The 12,376-nt window shown below is 55.1% G+C and overlaps 3 protein-coding genes across 8 annotated transcripts in view; 2 read left to right on the top strand and 1 right to left on the bottom strand.

Moving 5' to 3' along the window:
• NRBP1 (nuclear receptor binding protein 1) overlaps positions 1 to 3,701 on the top strand; it is a 32,938-nt gene extending 29,237 nt beyond the window's left edge. For 4 of the 5 annotated variants that reach the window (XM_054383406.1, XM_054383404.1, XM_054383402.1 and 1 more), the window contains 9 exons: positions 162 to 260; positions 343 to 475; positions 752 to 854; positions 2,074 to 2,124; positions 2,206 to 2,341; positions 2,421 to 2,474; positions 2,879 to 2,942; positions 3,028 to 3,083; positions 3,259 to 3,701. In XM_054383406.1, coding sequence (XP_054239381.1) covers positions 162 to 260; positions 343 to 475; positions 752 to 854; positions 2,074 to 2,124; positions 2,206 to 2,341; positions 2,421 to 2,474; positions 2,879 to 2,942; positions 3,028 to 3,083; positions 3,259 to 3,357 — 795 coding nt within the window. In that variant the 3' untranslated portion in view covers positions 3,358 to 3,701. The remainder of the gene's footprint in view (positions 1 to 161; positions 261 to 342; positions 476 to 751; positions 855 to 2,073; positions 2,125 to 2,205; positions 2,342 to 2,420; positions 2,475 to 2,878; positions 2,943 to 3,027; positions 3,084 to 3,258) is intronic. The other variant, XM_054383405.1, reaches the window with a different exon arrangement.
• A 637-nt stretch (positions 3,702 to 4,338) lies between these two features.
• On the top strand, positions 4,339 to 6,555 carry KRTCAP3 (keratinocyte associated protein 3). Its single transcript, XM_054383811.1, has 5 exons — positions 4,339 to 4,539; positions 4,626 to 4,685; positions 5,615 to 5,815; positions 6,007 to 6,141; positions 6,472 to 6,555. Exons 1-5 carry the CDS (start codon positions 4,339 to 4,341, stop codon positions 6,553 to 6,555), a joined length of 681 nt encoding a protein of 226 aa, XP_054239786.1.
• Positions 6,556 to 7,896: 1,341 nt separating this feature from the next.
• Positions 7,897 to 12,376, bottom strand: part of IFT172 (intraflagellar transport 172) — a 37,613-nt gene continuing 33,133 nt past the window's right edge. For both annotated transcript variants that reach the window (XM_054383566.1, XM_054383567.1), the window contains exons 43-48: positions 11,428 to 11,523; positions 10,772 to 10,831; positions 9,972 to 10,070; positions 9,134 to 9,287; positions 8,254 to 8,345; positions 7,897 to 7,986 (exon numbers count right to left, since the gene is read on the bottom strand). In XM_054383566.1, coding sequence (XP_054239541.1) covers positions 7,897 to 7,986; positions 8,254 to 8,345; positions 9,134 to 9,287; positions 9,972 to 10,070; positions 10,772 to 10,831; positions 11,428 to 11,523 — 591 coding nt within the window. The remainder of the gene's footprint in view (positions 7,987 to 8,253; positions 8,346 to 9,133; positions 9,288 to 9,971; positions 10,071 to 10,771; positions 10,832 to 11,427; positions 11,524 to 12,376) is intronic.

Here is a 12,376-nt window from a genome sequence, read left to right as displayed (position 1 = left end):
GAAAAGCCATAATGAGGCAGACATTCTCTTTCTGCCTCCGCAAACCCTGACCTCGGATGGCCCCAAGCAATTCTGCTGTTGTGATTCCACTCTTGGCAGTGGACCCCCTGAGCTCTGCTCAGCACAGTCAGCAGTGCTCAAGCCATGCTCTGTGCTTGCAGATGGCGGTGCTGGAGATCCAGGGTAATGGCGAGTCATCCTACGTGCCACAGGAGGCCATCAACAGTGCCATCCAGCTGCTGGAGGACCCCTTGCAGAGGGTGAGTGAGGGAGGGAGGAGGGCTCTGCCCCTCTGCAGTTGCCGTGGCATTGCACATGGTCTCATGCAACCCTGTCTTTCAGGAGTTCATCCAGAAGTGTCTAGAGCAGGACCCTGGCAAGCGTCCCACTGCCCGGGAGCTCCTTTTTCACCAGGCGTTGTTCGAGGTGCCATCACTAAAGCTACTGGCTGCTCACTGTATCGTTGGACATCAGCGTGAGTATGGACTTCCAGGGTTCCACAGCTGTCCTGCAGAGCTCCCCTGAGCTGTCAGTACAGCTGGTGTTACTGGAAATCATGACTTTAATGCTGTTCGTAGCTGGCAGGGCCTTGGGAACAGAGCTGAGGTCGCTGCAGAGCTGGGGGACTGTGGTGCCCAGACAGCTCTGAGGGGCACGAGTTCTGCAGCCTCTGGGGTTTTTTGCTGTTCTGAAGTTGGAAAGGAACTGCAGTTATTCTGACTTGGTTGCTTGGTTGGTTTGTTTTTAATAGACATGATTCCTGAAAATGCTTTAGAAGAAATGACCAAAAACCTGGACATGAGTGCAGTGTTGGCAGAGATAAATCATGTGGACCGGGAAGGAGTCAAGATGATGTGAGTACCCTGTTGTGTGCTTGGATGGGGCTGCTCCTGAGGAACAGATGCCAGAGCCCTGGTGCCTAGTGTTTTACAACTAACCAGGAAATGAGGAGTGGACAGTGCTGGTGGTAAAGGGACCAGTGAAGGAGAGTAACTCTTGAGTGGAAGAACACCTTGCACCCATGATCTCTGAGCAGTTTCTATGCAGCTGAGATGTGAATTGTCCCCTGAAGGAGGAGTGAGAAGTGAACATGCTGTAGTTGGAACAGTCCTTAGCAAAATATGATTGAATCATCATTCCTGGAGGTATTTAAAAGCCATGTAGATTTGGTGCTGAGGGACATGGTTTAGTGGTAACCTGGCAGTGCTGAGTTAAGGGCTGGACAGTTAAAGGTCTTTTCCAGCCTAAAAGATTCTGTGATTCTGTGAATGGTTTGGGGAAGGGACTTGGGCCAGTCACAGGCTTGTGAAACTCCTCAGTGCTTCCTTAATGGAGTAGCTTGTTCTACAATATACAAAGGGAAATGCTGCTTTGGGCAGCTGTCAGTGACACGCAGCAGCCACTTCAGATGTAGAGGTGGCTCCCAAAGTGAGTGACTGTAATATCTGCAGAGCACGTGGAGGGTGAAAGAGTGATGTGAGATGTTGCATAATGAGACATCAGTGAGTCAAAGGCTTAGCTGGAGAGGCTGAGGTGTGGAAGCCACCAATCTGAACAGACAATCTGGGAAAGCAATTACAGAGAGCACAAGTGTCCCAAACTGCAGTAAGAGGTATTTGGGCAGGACACTATATCCTGATGTAGTTTCTAGTTCCTGGTCCGCAGTTATGTGGCTGGTCACATTGTGCCAGCAGAGGTTCTTGCCTTTGCAGAGCTCTTCTGGAGATGGGACAGAGGCTTCAAGGGTCTGGTACTAGTTGTCTCTGAAGAACCCTGCTAGGAACACGGTCTTGGTGGGCTGGCTGCCAAGCAGCTGTTTGCTTTGGACAATTGTCTTACAGAGCAGTGATACCTGTTCTGCTTTCTGCTGTAATTAAGGTGTCACTTCATCCTCAGCTTCTGTGAACAGTTCCTTCCTCTACAGGGAGGCTGGAGTCTGTCTCACTTCTCTCCATACTCATCCTGCCACTGACATGTCTGTAGTCTGGGACCTGGGGATTTGCAATTGCATCCAAAGAGACTAGAGTGGATGCTATATGGCATCTCACCTCAGTACTTTCTTTCTTTTCCCAGCTTCTCACAATCTCCAGCACTGGAGCTGGACAAGTTCCTGGAGGATGTAAGGTAAGAGGGGTTCTAAAGGGCACCTTTCACTGAAACTGGAAACACTTGAGAGAGGCATAACCTGAGGCTCCTCTCTTGCAGGAATGGTATCTACCCGCTCACAGCTTTTGGGATGCCGCGTCCCCAGCAGCCCCAGCAGGTTGTGGTGAAGTCTCCAATTGCTCCACCGTCTGTGAAAACCCCGACTCCAGAGCCTGCTGAGGTGGAGACCCGCAAGGTGAGAGGCAAGGAGCTTTGTCCCTTCCCTCCCCGGGCTGTGTAGCAGTCATGTCACGGGGTCTCTGCTTTGGTTTCAGGTGGTGCTGATGCAATGCAACATTGAGTCCGTGGAGGAAGGTGTGAAGCACCACGTATGTTCCTTCCCATCTTTTAGCTGTGTGCTGTGTGGGTGTCCTGGGGCAGGGTGCAGAGCTGGTGGCTCCACTGCTGGGGTCCAGGGTGCTCTCAGAGGGTACTCTGCTGTCACAACTGCCATCTTTGGAACCCAAAGCCAGATCCAGGCCTCTGCTTGAGCCTGACCTGGAATGCAGGGAATGTTTTTGGCCTACCACCAGAATGAGGCTTCTTCCATGGGAGGATGATACTGCTGACTATGGGTTGGAGTGGAACTGGATATGGCTGTTCTGTGGGGCTCTGGAGGGTGTGGTTTCTCTCCTGATAGGATTTTTGGGGTGCTGCTGGCTGGCTGTGGTCGCCACAGCCTGTGTCAGTCCACAGGACTATAGCCTCTCATGAGAACTTCTTTACCTTGTAGTTAACATTGCTGCTGAAACTGGAAGACAAGTTGAATCGACACTTGAGCTGTGACCTGCAGCCCAGTAAGTACCTTTCCTCCCATGCTCTGGTGCACTGGTGCCAGCAGCATGCTCAGAAATGGGACTTAGAACCTTCCTTGTGTTTTAGATGACAACATCCAGGAGCTGGCAGCTGAACTGGTCCAGCTTGGGTTCATCAGTGAGGTAAGCAGGCTTTGGGGCTCAGGGAGATAGTTTGTGCTGGATCACAGAGTGACAGAGCCCTGGACCAAGCTGCCCAGAGAGATTGTGGAGTCTCCTTCTCTGGAGATTGCAAACCTGCCTGGACACTGATCCTGGGCAACCTGCTGTGGGCCTCACCATAGCTTGTCCTTTGCAGGCTGACCAGAGCAGACTTACCTGTTTACTTGAAGAGGCATTCAGCAAGTTCTACTACACCCGGAATGGCGCGCTGACGGCAGTGACTGTGTCATCTTAGCAGCCCCCAGGCAGCCAGCACGGCAGCTCTGTGGCCTGTGACCCCTTCTGTGTCTGTCCATCAGCGTAGGGCATCGGCGAGACCCCAGCTGCAGTGCTCGGAAGTTCACCCTGCATGGCTGGGCCCAGCGACAATCCTCCCTGCTGCCCGCTCCAGGGGACTTTGCGCATCAGTATTATCTCCAGCCCTCTTTCTGTTGGGATTTTGCTCGGTGGTACCTGCAGAGCCAGGTCCTGGCCTGGGGGGTTCCATGGCCCCCTTCATGTGCATGGAGTTTGTTCTGTTTGAATTGTACAGTGTCTTTTGCACAGCACAGAAATGTTTTGGTTGGTTTTTTTTGGGGGGAGGGGTTCGTTTGTTTGTTTTATTTCTTTTTATTTTGTTCGTGTTTTTTTTTTTTTTTTTGTTTTGTTTGTTTGGTTTTTTTTAATTTAAAGGTAAAGGGGGGAGCCCTAAATCCCGCCGCCCACTCTACCCTCCACTCACCACCCGCCTCTGGCACCACTCTCCCCACTTATGGGGCAGGGGCAGCTGGGGCGGGGGCCAGGCTCCCCCTGCCCGGCGCTTCTTCTCTTCGCACCCATTTGGCTGCACTTTGTTTACTGGTTTTGCGCGGCCGCTTGGCCTTGCGCTGTGCGTGGCTGCGGTCCCTGCAGCCGCTCGGAGCTCCGCCTCCCGCTGGACCTGTACAGCTGCGGCCTCACCTGGGGCGGCGGGGGCTGTCCCGGATCCCGATGGCAGCGCTGGGCCCTGTACCTGCTCCACCCCCGTTCTCGTTCCGGGGTGCCGCGTCCGCGGCTCCGCCCCTGCATCTCATTTCTATCATTTCCTATTTTTAATAAACTGTTTTGTAAATACCCGAGTCCTGTCTCTTTCCGGGCGCTTCTCCCCTCCCCGGGAACGTTCTTCCTGGGCTGATTCTCTTCTCCCCTCCCCGGGGCGGTTCTTCCTCCCCGGCGCGGTTCTCTTCGAGCGGCGGCCATGGCCTGGGGCCGGCGGAGCCCGGCTGAGCCTCGGCGGCTGATGCGGGCCGGGCTGGCACTGATCGTACTGGGCCACGGGAGTCTGGTACTCGGTGCCATCGTCCACGGCTCGGTCCTTCGGCATGTGGCCGGCGCCCGCCGCGCCGTTACTCCCGAGTATGCGATGGCCAACGTGGTGTCGGTGGGCTCGGGGCTAATGGTAAGCGCGGTGGGGCCGGGCGGGGGTCAGGGGGGCCGGGCTGGCCCTGCTCCAGCCACGGGTCGATCTCGGGTCTCTTCCCGCAGAGCATCGCCGTGGGCATCGTCGCCATCCTGGTGTCGCACAACTCGTCCCGGACAGCCATGGTGAGTGCAGCGCCGTCGAGGGGCAGAGGCCGAGCGAGCCGGGAACTCAGCATGGTACAGCACGGCACGGCCCAGCCCCCTCGGCAGCCGCTCCCCTGGACCTTGTCCCCGGAGCTTTCTTCCATCTCGGCGCCGGCGGAGCGAGTGACTGTTGCGGGAAGCGCCGGCCTTACAGCACCAGGAAGGGTGGACTGGCAGCGGGGGGGGGGCACAGGACACCGGTCTGGGTCCGAAAAGCCTGGAGGCGCGGGGGTGACCTGAGCGGGGATCAGTCTCTCCTCTCAAGGAATGAGGAATAGGACAAGAGGAAATGGCTTCAGGTTGCACCAAGGGAGGTTTAGATTGGGCATGAGGAACAATTTCTTCCCCAAAATGGTTGTCAAGCCCTGGAACAGGCTACCCAGTGTACTGGTGGAATCCCCATCCCTGTGGATCCAGTGCTGAGGGACATGTGGTGACCTGACAGTGCTGTATGAACAGATGGACTTAGAGGTGTTTTTCAACCTAAACTGTTCTGGGATTCCACAGTGGATGAAATTGCAGCCGGGGGTCAGAGTTCTCTGTGGGGTCTCACAGGATGGGCCAGTGTGAGGCAGGCTGCTTGCACTGAGGGGAGGGCTCAGCTCTCAGCAAGACTGGGCCTATGCTGGAGCTCCCTGGATGCAGGGGCCAGTGGAAAGGAGTTGTCTGGGAGCTCTGGGCTCACAGACGGGATGAAGGATAAAAAAGTTTCATCTGAGCATAGGGCTGAGCCATGCTAGAAGGGGTAAGAGGTTAGTTGCATGGGCTCGCTCAGTGCAAACATCTGTGGGGCCCCAGCACCCTTGGTAACCCTGGAGAGTGAGGTGCTGAGGCACAGCGTACCCAGCCCTAGTATCTTCCCTGGCTTTGCCAGGCCTGCTCTCACGCGTTCTCCTTGCTGCCTGCAGCACTGGACTCTACTGAGCGTGTCCCTGTTGAACCTCCTCCTGTCCACAGCATGCAGTGTGGGTCTGGTGCTGGCCATCGCCCTCACCATCCATGGCCGAGGCAGGCACCTTGTCATAGGCTGCAACAGCTCTGCACTGCCTGCTGATGCCCGTGCAGCCATCGCCACCAACGACTGTCCCTTCAACACCACACGCATCTATGTGAGTCTGCAGGGCCGCCACAGTGCCCTGCTCCTCTCCTTGTCTCTGCTTCCGCTTTTGTCTTCTTTCCCTCTTCCCCTCACTCTTCCTCACTCTCCTGCCATGCCTGCTCAGCCTTCACTCAGCCCCATACAGGCTGCCTGGGTGAAGGATCCCCACTCCTGAGGAGCCTCTGACCCTCTGCTCTGCAGGACACAGCCTTGGCACTCTGGATCCCCTCCATGGTCCTGGTGGTCACAGAAGCTGTGCTGTCTGGCAAGTGCTGTTTGGTGGCCCTGATCCTCCGAGGCATTGGGCCCTGTGCACGCAGCTATGGCAAAGACCAGGTAGGTCCCATCAGTCTGGCTGAGGCTCCCTGCCTCTGCCCACCACTGCTGCATTTTGAAAGTGCTGGGTTCTGATGGACCCCTGTTCCCCTACAAGCAGGCTGTGCATCAGTGGGAGTGGGGAATGTCAATTTTGACCCTCCTCTAAGCCAGCACTGGTGACAGACTGGCACCCCTTCATCTTGGGTAGTTGCAGAGGGACTCTCCTCTTTATCTGCCCAAGAGCCAAGCCTGTTCTGTCCTGGCTGTCCTGAGCAAACAGCCTCCCCAGTACAGCCCAGCCCTTCACACATCCCTGCTACTCTCCACCTCTGTTTTTTATCTCTCTAGCTCCCCAGGCCAAGTACTGTGAAGGAGAGGCCACCACGTGAGATGCAGCAGCTCCTGGAGGGGCTGGCTGAGTCTCGTATCTAGCTGGAGAGGTGAGCACAGTGTGTGGGCTATGCTTGGGGGACAGGAGGGGACAAGATGCTGTCAGTAGGGCTCCTGCCTACACCAGCCCTCTGCAATGTCCCTGTCCAAGCACAGGGGACAAGTGCTGTCCAGAGGCGCTGGCATGAGCCCAGCCCCACAGCACAGCCCTGCTCTCATGCCTGCTCTTTCCTCCCAGGCGCTGCTGCAGGAGATGCTGCCCTGCCCCATGCTCCTGTCCTGGGTGCAGGTGAGGGTAGGGTGGGCTGCAGGGGGGAGGGCTGTGCCTTCCCCCCACCTCCACCCCCCGACCTGGGACAAACCCTGCAGGTTCCAGACACACTGCCCAGGGTCACCAGGCAGCCTTAGCCTAGCAGGTGCCCTGGGCCACAGACACTTTGCCCTGCTCTCCCCAGGCTGCAGGGCCCTTCCTGGCACACTGAAGGCTCTGTCTCTTATGTGCCATGTTGGGGGTGGGCAGAGGTGTTGGGCCCTGACCTGGGTGATGGTGGCCCTGCTGCAGAGCAGGCAAGATCAAGCCAGGCTGTGCCTGCACTCAGGCAGGCCAGGCAGTGGAAGGTGAAGGATCTCTTTTGGTGTGAGACTCCCTTGTTTTCTTAAATAAACTTTCCATTTTCATACTGTCTGCTGTCAGTGGTTCTGCAGGGTGGATGGAAGGATGGGACTGCTGCTGGGTAAGCCCAGATCCACACCTGCTCCCCACCAGGCATAGGAATGTAGACAGATCAGAGAATCACTGAATTTTTTTGGTTGGAAAAGACCTTTAAGATCATTGAGTCCAACTGTTAACCCAGCACTGCCACATCACCACTAACCCATGTCCCTTAGCACCACATCTACATGGCTTTTAAAGCCCTCTAGAGCTGGGGACTCCACCACTGCTCTGGGCAGCCTGTTCCAGGCCTTGACTACCCTTTTGGGGAAGAAATTGTTCCTCATGTCTCACCTAAACTGCCCCTGGCACAAGTTGAGGCCGTTTCCTCTTGTCATGTTACCTGTTTCTTGGGAGAAGAGACTGACTGCCACCTCACTCCACCCTCCTTTCAGGAAGTTGTAGAGAGTGAGAAGGTCTCTCCTCATTCTCCATTTCTCCAGTTCCCTCAGCTGCTCCTCAGAAGACTCGTGCTCTAGGGTACACATTTAGCACAGCTGGGTTGAGGCCAAGATATGCATGTGTACAGAGTTGTGGGCCTGTGCCTGTACACATGTTCACGGACTTGGCCTCCCTGAACAAACAGGAGCAAACCAGGGTTGAGAAATGAGTTTATTGGGGTGGAAGTGGAGGGTGCTGAGGAACAGGACTGAAAGATGCCATGGTCCAACTCACTGGAAAGAGAAGCTGGTGCTTGGGAGACTCCCACACCACTGGCTGAGGAACTTGAGCACATCTTGACATGCAGGGCTGTGGGATGTCTGCAGAATGAAAATGGCCTTGGCAGGGGCAAGGGGGCAGCACTGTCCCCCTGTGCCCAGGGCAGGACCGATACAGCTGCACAGGCAGGACTGAGGCTGCTCCAGCTCCTTGAGCAAGGTTAAGCCCTGCCCAGCAGCACACAGGGTGGCTGCAATAAAACTGCCCTAGTTTGGTGGATCTCCACCCAGCAGGACTGTGTTATTGTCACCAGGAAGGGCTGAACACCCTGCAGCCTGTCTCTCTGCCCCACAGGGTGCCTGGCTTACCTTGACAGCCATCAGGAATTTGTTCCATGTGTCCTTGTTGGTTTCTCGGCCTGGCCGCTTGAACTCAATCTTGTTCCTTAGCACAGGGTACCCTGGTCACACAGAGATGCCCTCAGAAATGAGATGAGACCCACAGCAGACCCCTTCCCTGTCTGCCATGGCTAGCTGGCCAGGGGCAGCTCCCATGGGGCAATGCCACCTCTTGGCTTCTGGAGAGCAGAATGAGGAAGGGGGTGCCCACAGTGGTGGGATCAAAGGAAGGTGTCAGCCTGTCCCTTTGGCAAGGACACCCCAGCATGTCAAATAATGGCACTCCAGGCCCCGTCTTTGGAGCCAGAGCACTGTCACTGGTGGCCCAACCCTGCCCCCAACTTTTCCAACCCCTTCAGATCCTGCAGCTCAATCCTCCACTGTATGACATCTGTCAGTTGGGGGACACTGCATGCCAGCACAGACAGCTTTCAGGGTGGGGGCAAAGCAGGGACAGGTGTTGCCTGTGCTAGCAGCCTGGGCAGGCCGCTGGCCAGCACTGTGTGAGACTGAGCAGTGACCTAGAGAAACATGGAACAGGAGATGGTGGAAGGGACCTCTGGGGTCCATATGGTCCAGCTCCTCTGCTCCAGCAGGCTGCCCAGGACTGCATCCAGAGGGCTTTCAACTGTCTCCATCTACAGAGATAGAACTTCTGTGCAACCAGTGCTCAGTCACCCTCCCAGAAGAAATGTCTCCTTCCATCACCTCCAGCAGAGCTGGGCCCACAGCCACACAGTCTCCCTACTTCTCCTCTTGCAGCACAGCCTGAGCACTCTCCCAGACCCACCCTACAACATGTGCCCACTCCTGGCACGGCACCACACGTGTGAGCTGGCCTGGCACATACCTGTCAGCACACAGGGCAGGGAGCGCACCCCAGTGCCTGCTGCCACCAGCGAGGCTTCGTAGGTGTGGCGCTCGTCCCGTGGCAGCACCTGCTCCAGCCGCTGGTCCATGGACATCGTCAGCACCCAGTCCCGGACCTCCTCCCGCTTCTCCTCCTACAGGGCAGAACCCAGGACACCTCCTGGTACCACATACTGTGCCCGCGCCCAGCTGCAGCAGGAGGGAGCACACCACAGAGGACAGCATCTCTCTTCAAAGGAGCTGAAGAATCCCAGCATGGTAGGGGTTGGAAGGGACCTCTAGGGATCATCTCATCCAACTCCCTTGCTAGAGCAGATTCACCTAGAGCAAGTTGCCCAGGATGACAACATCCAGGTGGGTTTGGAAGTCTCCAGAGAAGGAGACTCCATAAACTCTCTGGGCAGCCTGGTCCAGGGCTGTCACCCTTTGTGATCCAGCAAAAAACATCTCCCTGTCTGAATTCCAGGCCCTTTCCAGAGAAGCAGACTCCACTCTGGGTGCTCCGGCACCCTCACAGGAAAGAAGAGAATCACAAAATCCTTTCAGATGGAAAAATCCTTTAGGGTTTTTTGAGTCCAACCACTATTTAACTCTACCTAAAATCTGGTGTTGAACCATGTCCCTTAGCATCCATCTATGCACCTTTTAAGCACCTCCTCATTTTCTCCTCATCTTCAGATGGTACCTCCAGGGTTCTAGTTTGTGCCCATTGCCCCTGGTCCTGTCACTGGGCACCAGTGTGGTCCCATCCTCTCGACCCACACCTTTTAGATATTGATAAGCATTGAGAAGATCCCCAGAAGGCAGATGACACTCACAGGCACATGCTGTTGGGCTGGGAGCGGCACTTCGAAGGGAATGTCTGTACCCTGGAAATCAGAGTTGTCCAGAGAATCCAGGTTCCCTTCTTCAATGGCCTGAGACAGGAGAAAGGAGAAGTGGTGGAGCACTAGGACAGCACAGTCTACACTGTGAGGATGGCATTACTGATGACCCTGTTTATCAGTGCTGTGGTGGCTGGGCCCCCTGGGAGGTGGCATTTGTGGCCATCCTCTGCAGTAGCGGCTTCAAAGAAGGGGAAGATAAAAGGAGGAGTTTTTCACCAGCAGCTGCTGACAGCACTGGGAAGACAATTAACAGTAAAGTCTGTCAGCTTCCCAAGGTCTGGTGTTTTCTGGTGTCCAACCTGCTGGTGAAGGAAGGAGATGATTGGCATGGGGGATGCCTGAGTCTTTCATCACAGTTGGTAAAGCATTGGGCCATGACATCCACCCCTCAGGTGATTTGCCTTCCCTTGGGACAACTCAGATGAGATCATTCTGAAAGCTGTAACAACCCTGGCAGCCATGAGGGCCCAAACAGTATCCATGCATCATGCACCCATGCACATACAGAGTGACACAGCCAGAGCTGTGGCAGGTCCTTCCACAGCTAGACTTAAGGTACTTGGTGCTGTGCATGCACCCACACCAGGCACCATTCAGGGTTCCTCAGCAGCACCAGCCTGAATGTGTGCTGCCACATCTTAGCCCCAGGAGAGTCCTAGCCAGCTCAGGGTCTGTTTTGGCCTACAGCCTGTTTTCAGTATGGAGCCCTCCCTCCAGCAGACTATACTCACATCTGAGAGGTCCAGGAAGCGGTTCAGGAAGATGAAGGCCATGTTCTCCCAGCTGACTGCCTAGTACAGAGAGGAACCACAAGTGAGAGCAGGCAGCTTATCTTCATAGCCATGATTCTCCTGCCCAAGCGCTGCCTAGAAAGGACGTGGTCCTGTTTGTGCCATGACAGCCTGCTTGCAGCACAGGTAACAGGGAAGGAGAGTGCACATCCCAGCTTGCTGTGTTGGGAGCTGCTTCACAGGCAGCCACGAGGACAACCAGGTCCAGGCTGTCCCACAAGATGGAGTCAGGCATGACTGCACAGCTGGCATCTGCTTGCCATGCATCACTGTCTGGGCAGGTGATCAGAACTTGCAGCCTCAGGAGTGAGGGCAACCTTGGATGACTGAGAGCAAGGCAGACCAATCAGGAGCCTTGGATCTACACTGACAGAGCCACGGAATCTAAGGTAGCCTCTGGTCCACCCCGGGCCTGCAGTTTGAGTCCCCTCACTAGCTCAGCTTTGCCCTCCCACTGCCTACTGCCATGCCACGGCAAAACACAGTGGCTGTTTGAGGAGGGGCTTCCAATGCTAATGCTGGAGAAGGATCAAGCTGAGAATCCCTGATTCCAGGGTTCTCCACCTCCTTAGCTGCTCTGGTGGCAGAGCTCTTACCTTGGCAGCTATCCCAGCTTCATAGAAAGCCTTGTCTGCAGGGAGGAGGTCAGTGTGACGCAGCAGGGAAATGGACAGCTTGGCAGCCACTGTGTCCTGCAGATAGAAGGGACAGTAAAGTCACAGCCATCAGCACATGATCTCATGAGGTCACACTGTAGTGATTCTGCACCCACATATTACAGAATCACAGAATGGCAGGGGTTAGAAGGGACCATATTCTCAACAGGTAGCAAAGGTTAAATACTTCAGTCCTGACCGTAAGTACCCTGAGTGAACACACAGGAGAACTCTCACCTGAAGATAAAGTTCTGCCTTCCACACCCAAACTCACACTCTTTGAGTCACAGAATAGCCAATGCTGGAAGGGATCTGTGGTGATCACCTAGTCCACCCCCTGTCATGTTCAAAGTAGTCAGCTACAGCAGGTTGTTTCAGGAACATGTCTAGTTACATTTTGTGTGTCTCAAGGGGTGGAGACTGCAGCCTCTCCAAGCTACCTGTTCTCATGCTCAGCCACACTCACAGTAAGTTCTTTCTTGTGTTTGATCACACAAGAATTTTTGAGTTGGGGCAAGGAATTCAAGAGAAATTTCCCTTTTCTGCTTGTCAGACAGGTTCTCATCATACCAGAACTGAAAAGGCCACCTCTCCTTCTTGGTTCCAAACAGACCACTCAGCGCCTCAACACTCCACAACTGTATGAGTCTGCACAGGTTTCCAAGGCATCAGACTTGCCTCTTTCTGCCTGACAGGACCCCCAAAATCTACACATGTAGCCACAGGGAAGCCCCAGTCTCCCCTACAACTTTTACTGGGGTCCTAGATGTGGCAACCTTTTCCACAGTCTCCTCCATTACAGCTCTATTCCCAAGCCTATACAGATCTCTTATCACAAGTCCATACGGATCAAGCAGGGACTCTGCTATGGACTGTGTCCTAGAACAAA

This window comes from Indicator indicator, chromosome 9 (genome assembly GCF_027791375.1).
Source record: "Indicator indicator isolate 239-I01 chromosome 9, UM_Iind_1.1, whole genome shotgun sequence".
NCBI lineage: Eukaryota > Metazoa > Chordata > Aves > Piciformes > Indicatoridae > Indicator > Indicator indicator.
Note: the sequence above shows the minus strand (reverse complement) of the source record. Positions and strands in the feature narration are given on the sequence as shown.

Coding starts and splice junctions, on each gene's coding strand:
- KRTCAP3 (XM_054383811.1), top strand. CDS start 4,339: ATGGCCTGGGGCCGGCGGAGCCCGGCTGAGCCTCGGCGGCTGATGCGG. Junction 4,686..5,614: donor ACTCGTCCCGGACAGCCATG/GTGAGTGCAGCG, acceptor TGCTGCCTGCAG/CACTGGACTCTACTGAGCGT. Junction 6,142..6,471: donor GCAGCTATGGCAAAGACCAG/GTAGGTCCCATC, acceptor TTATCTCTCTAG/CTCCCCAGGCCAAGTACTGT.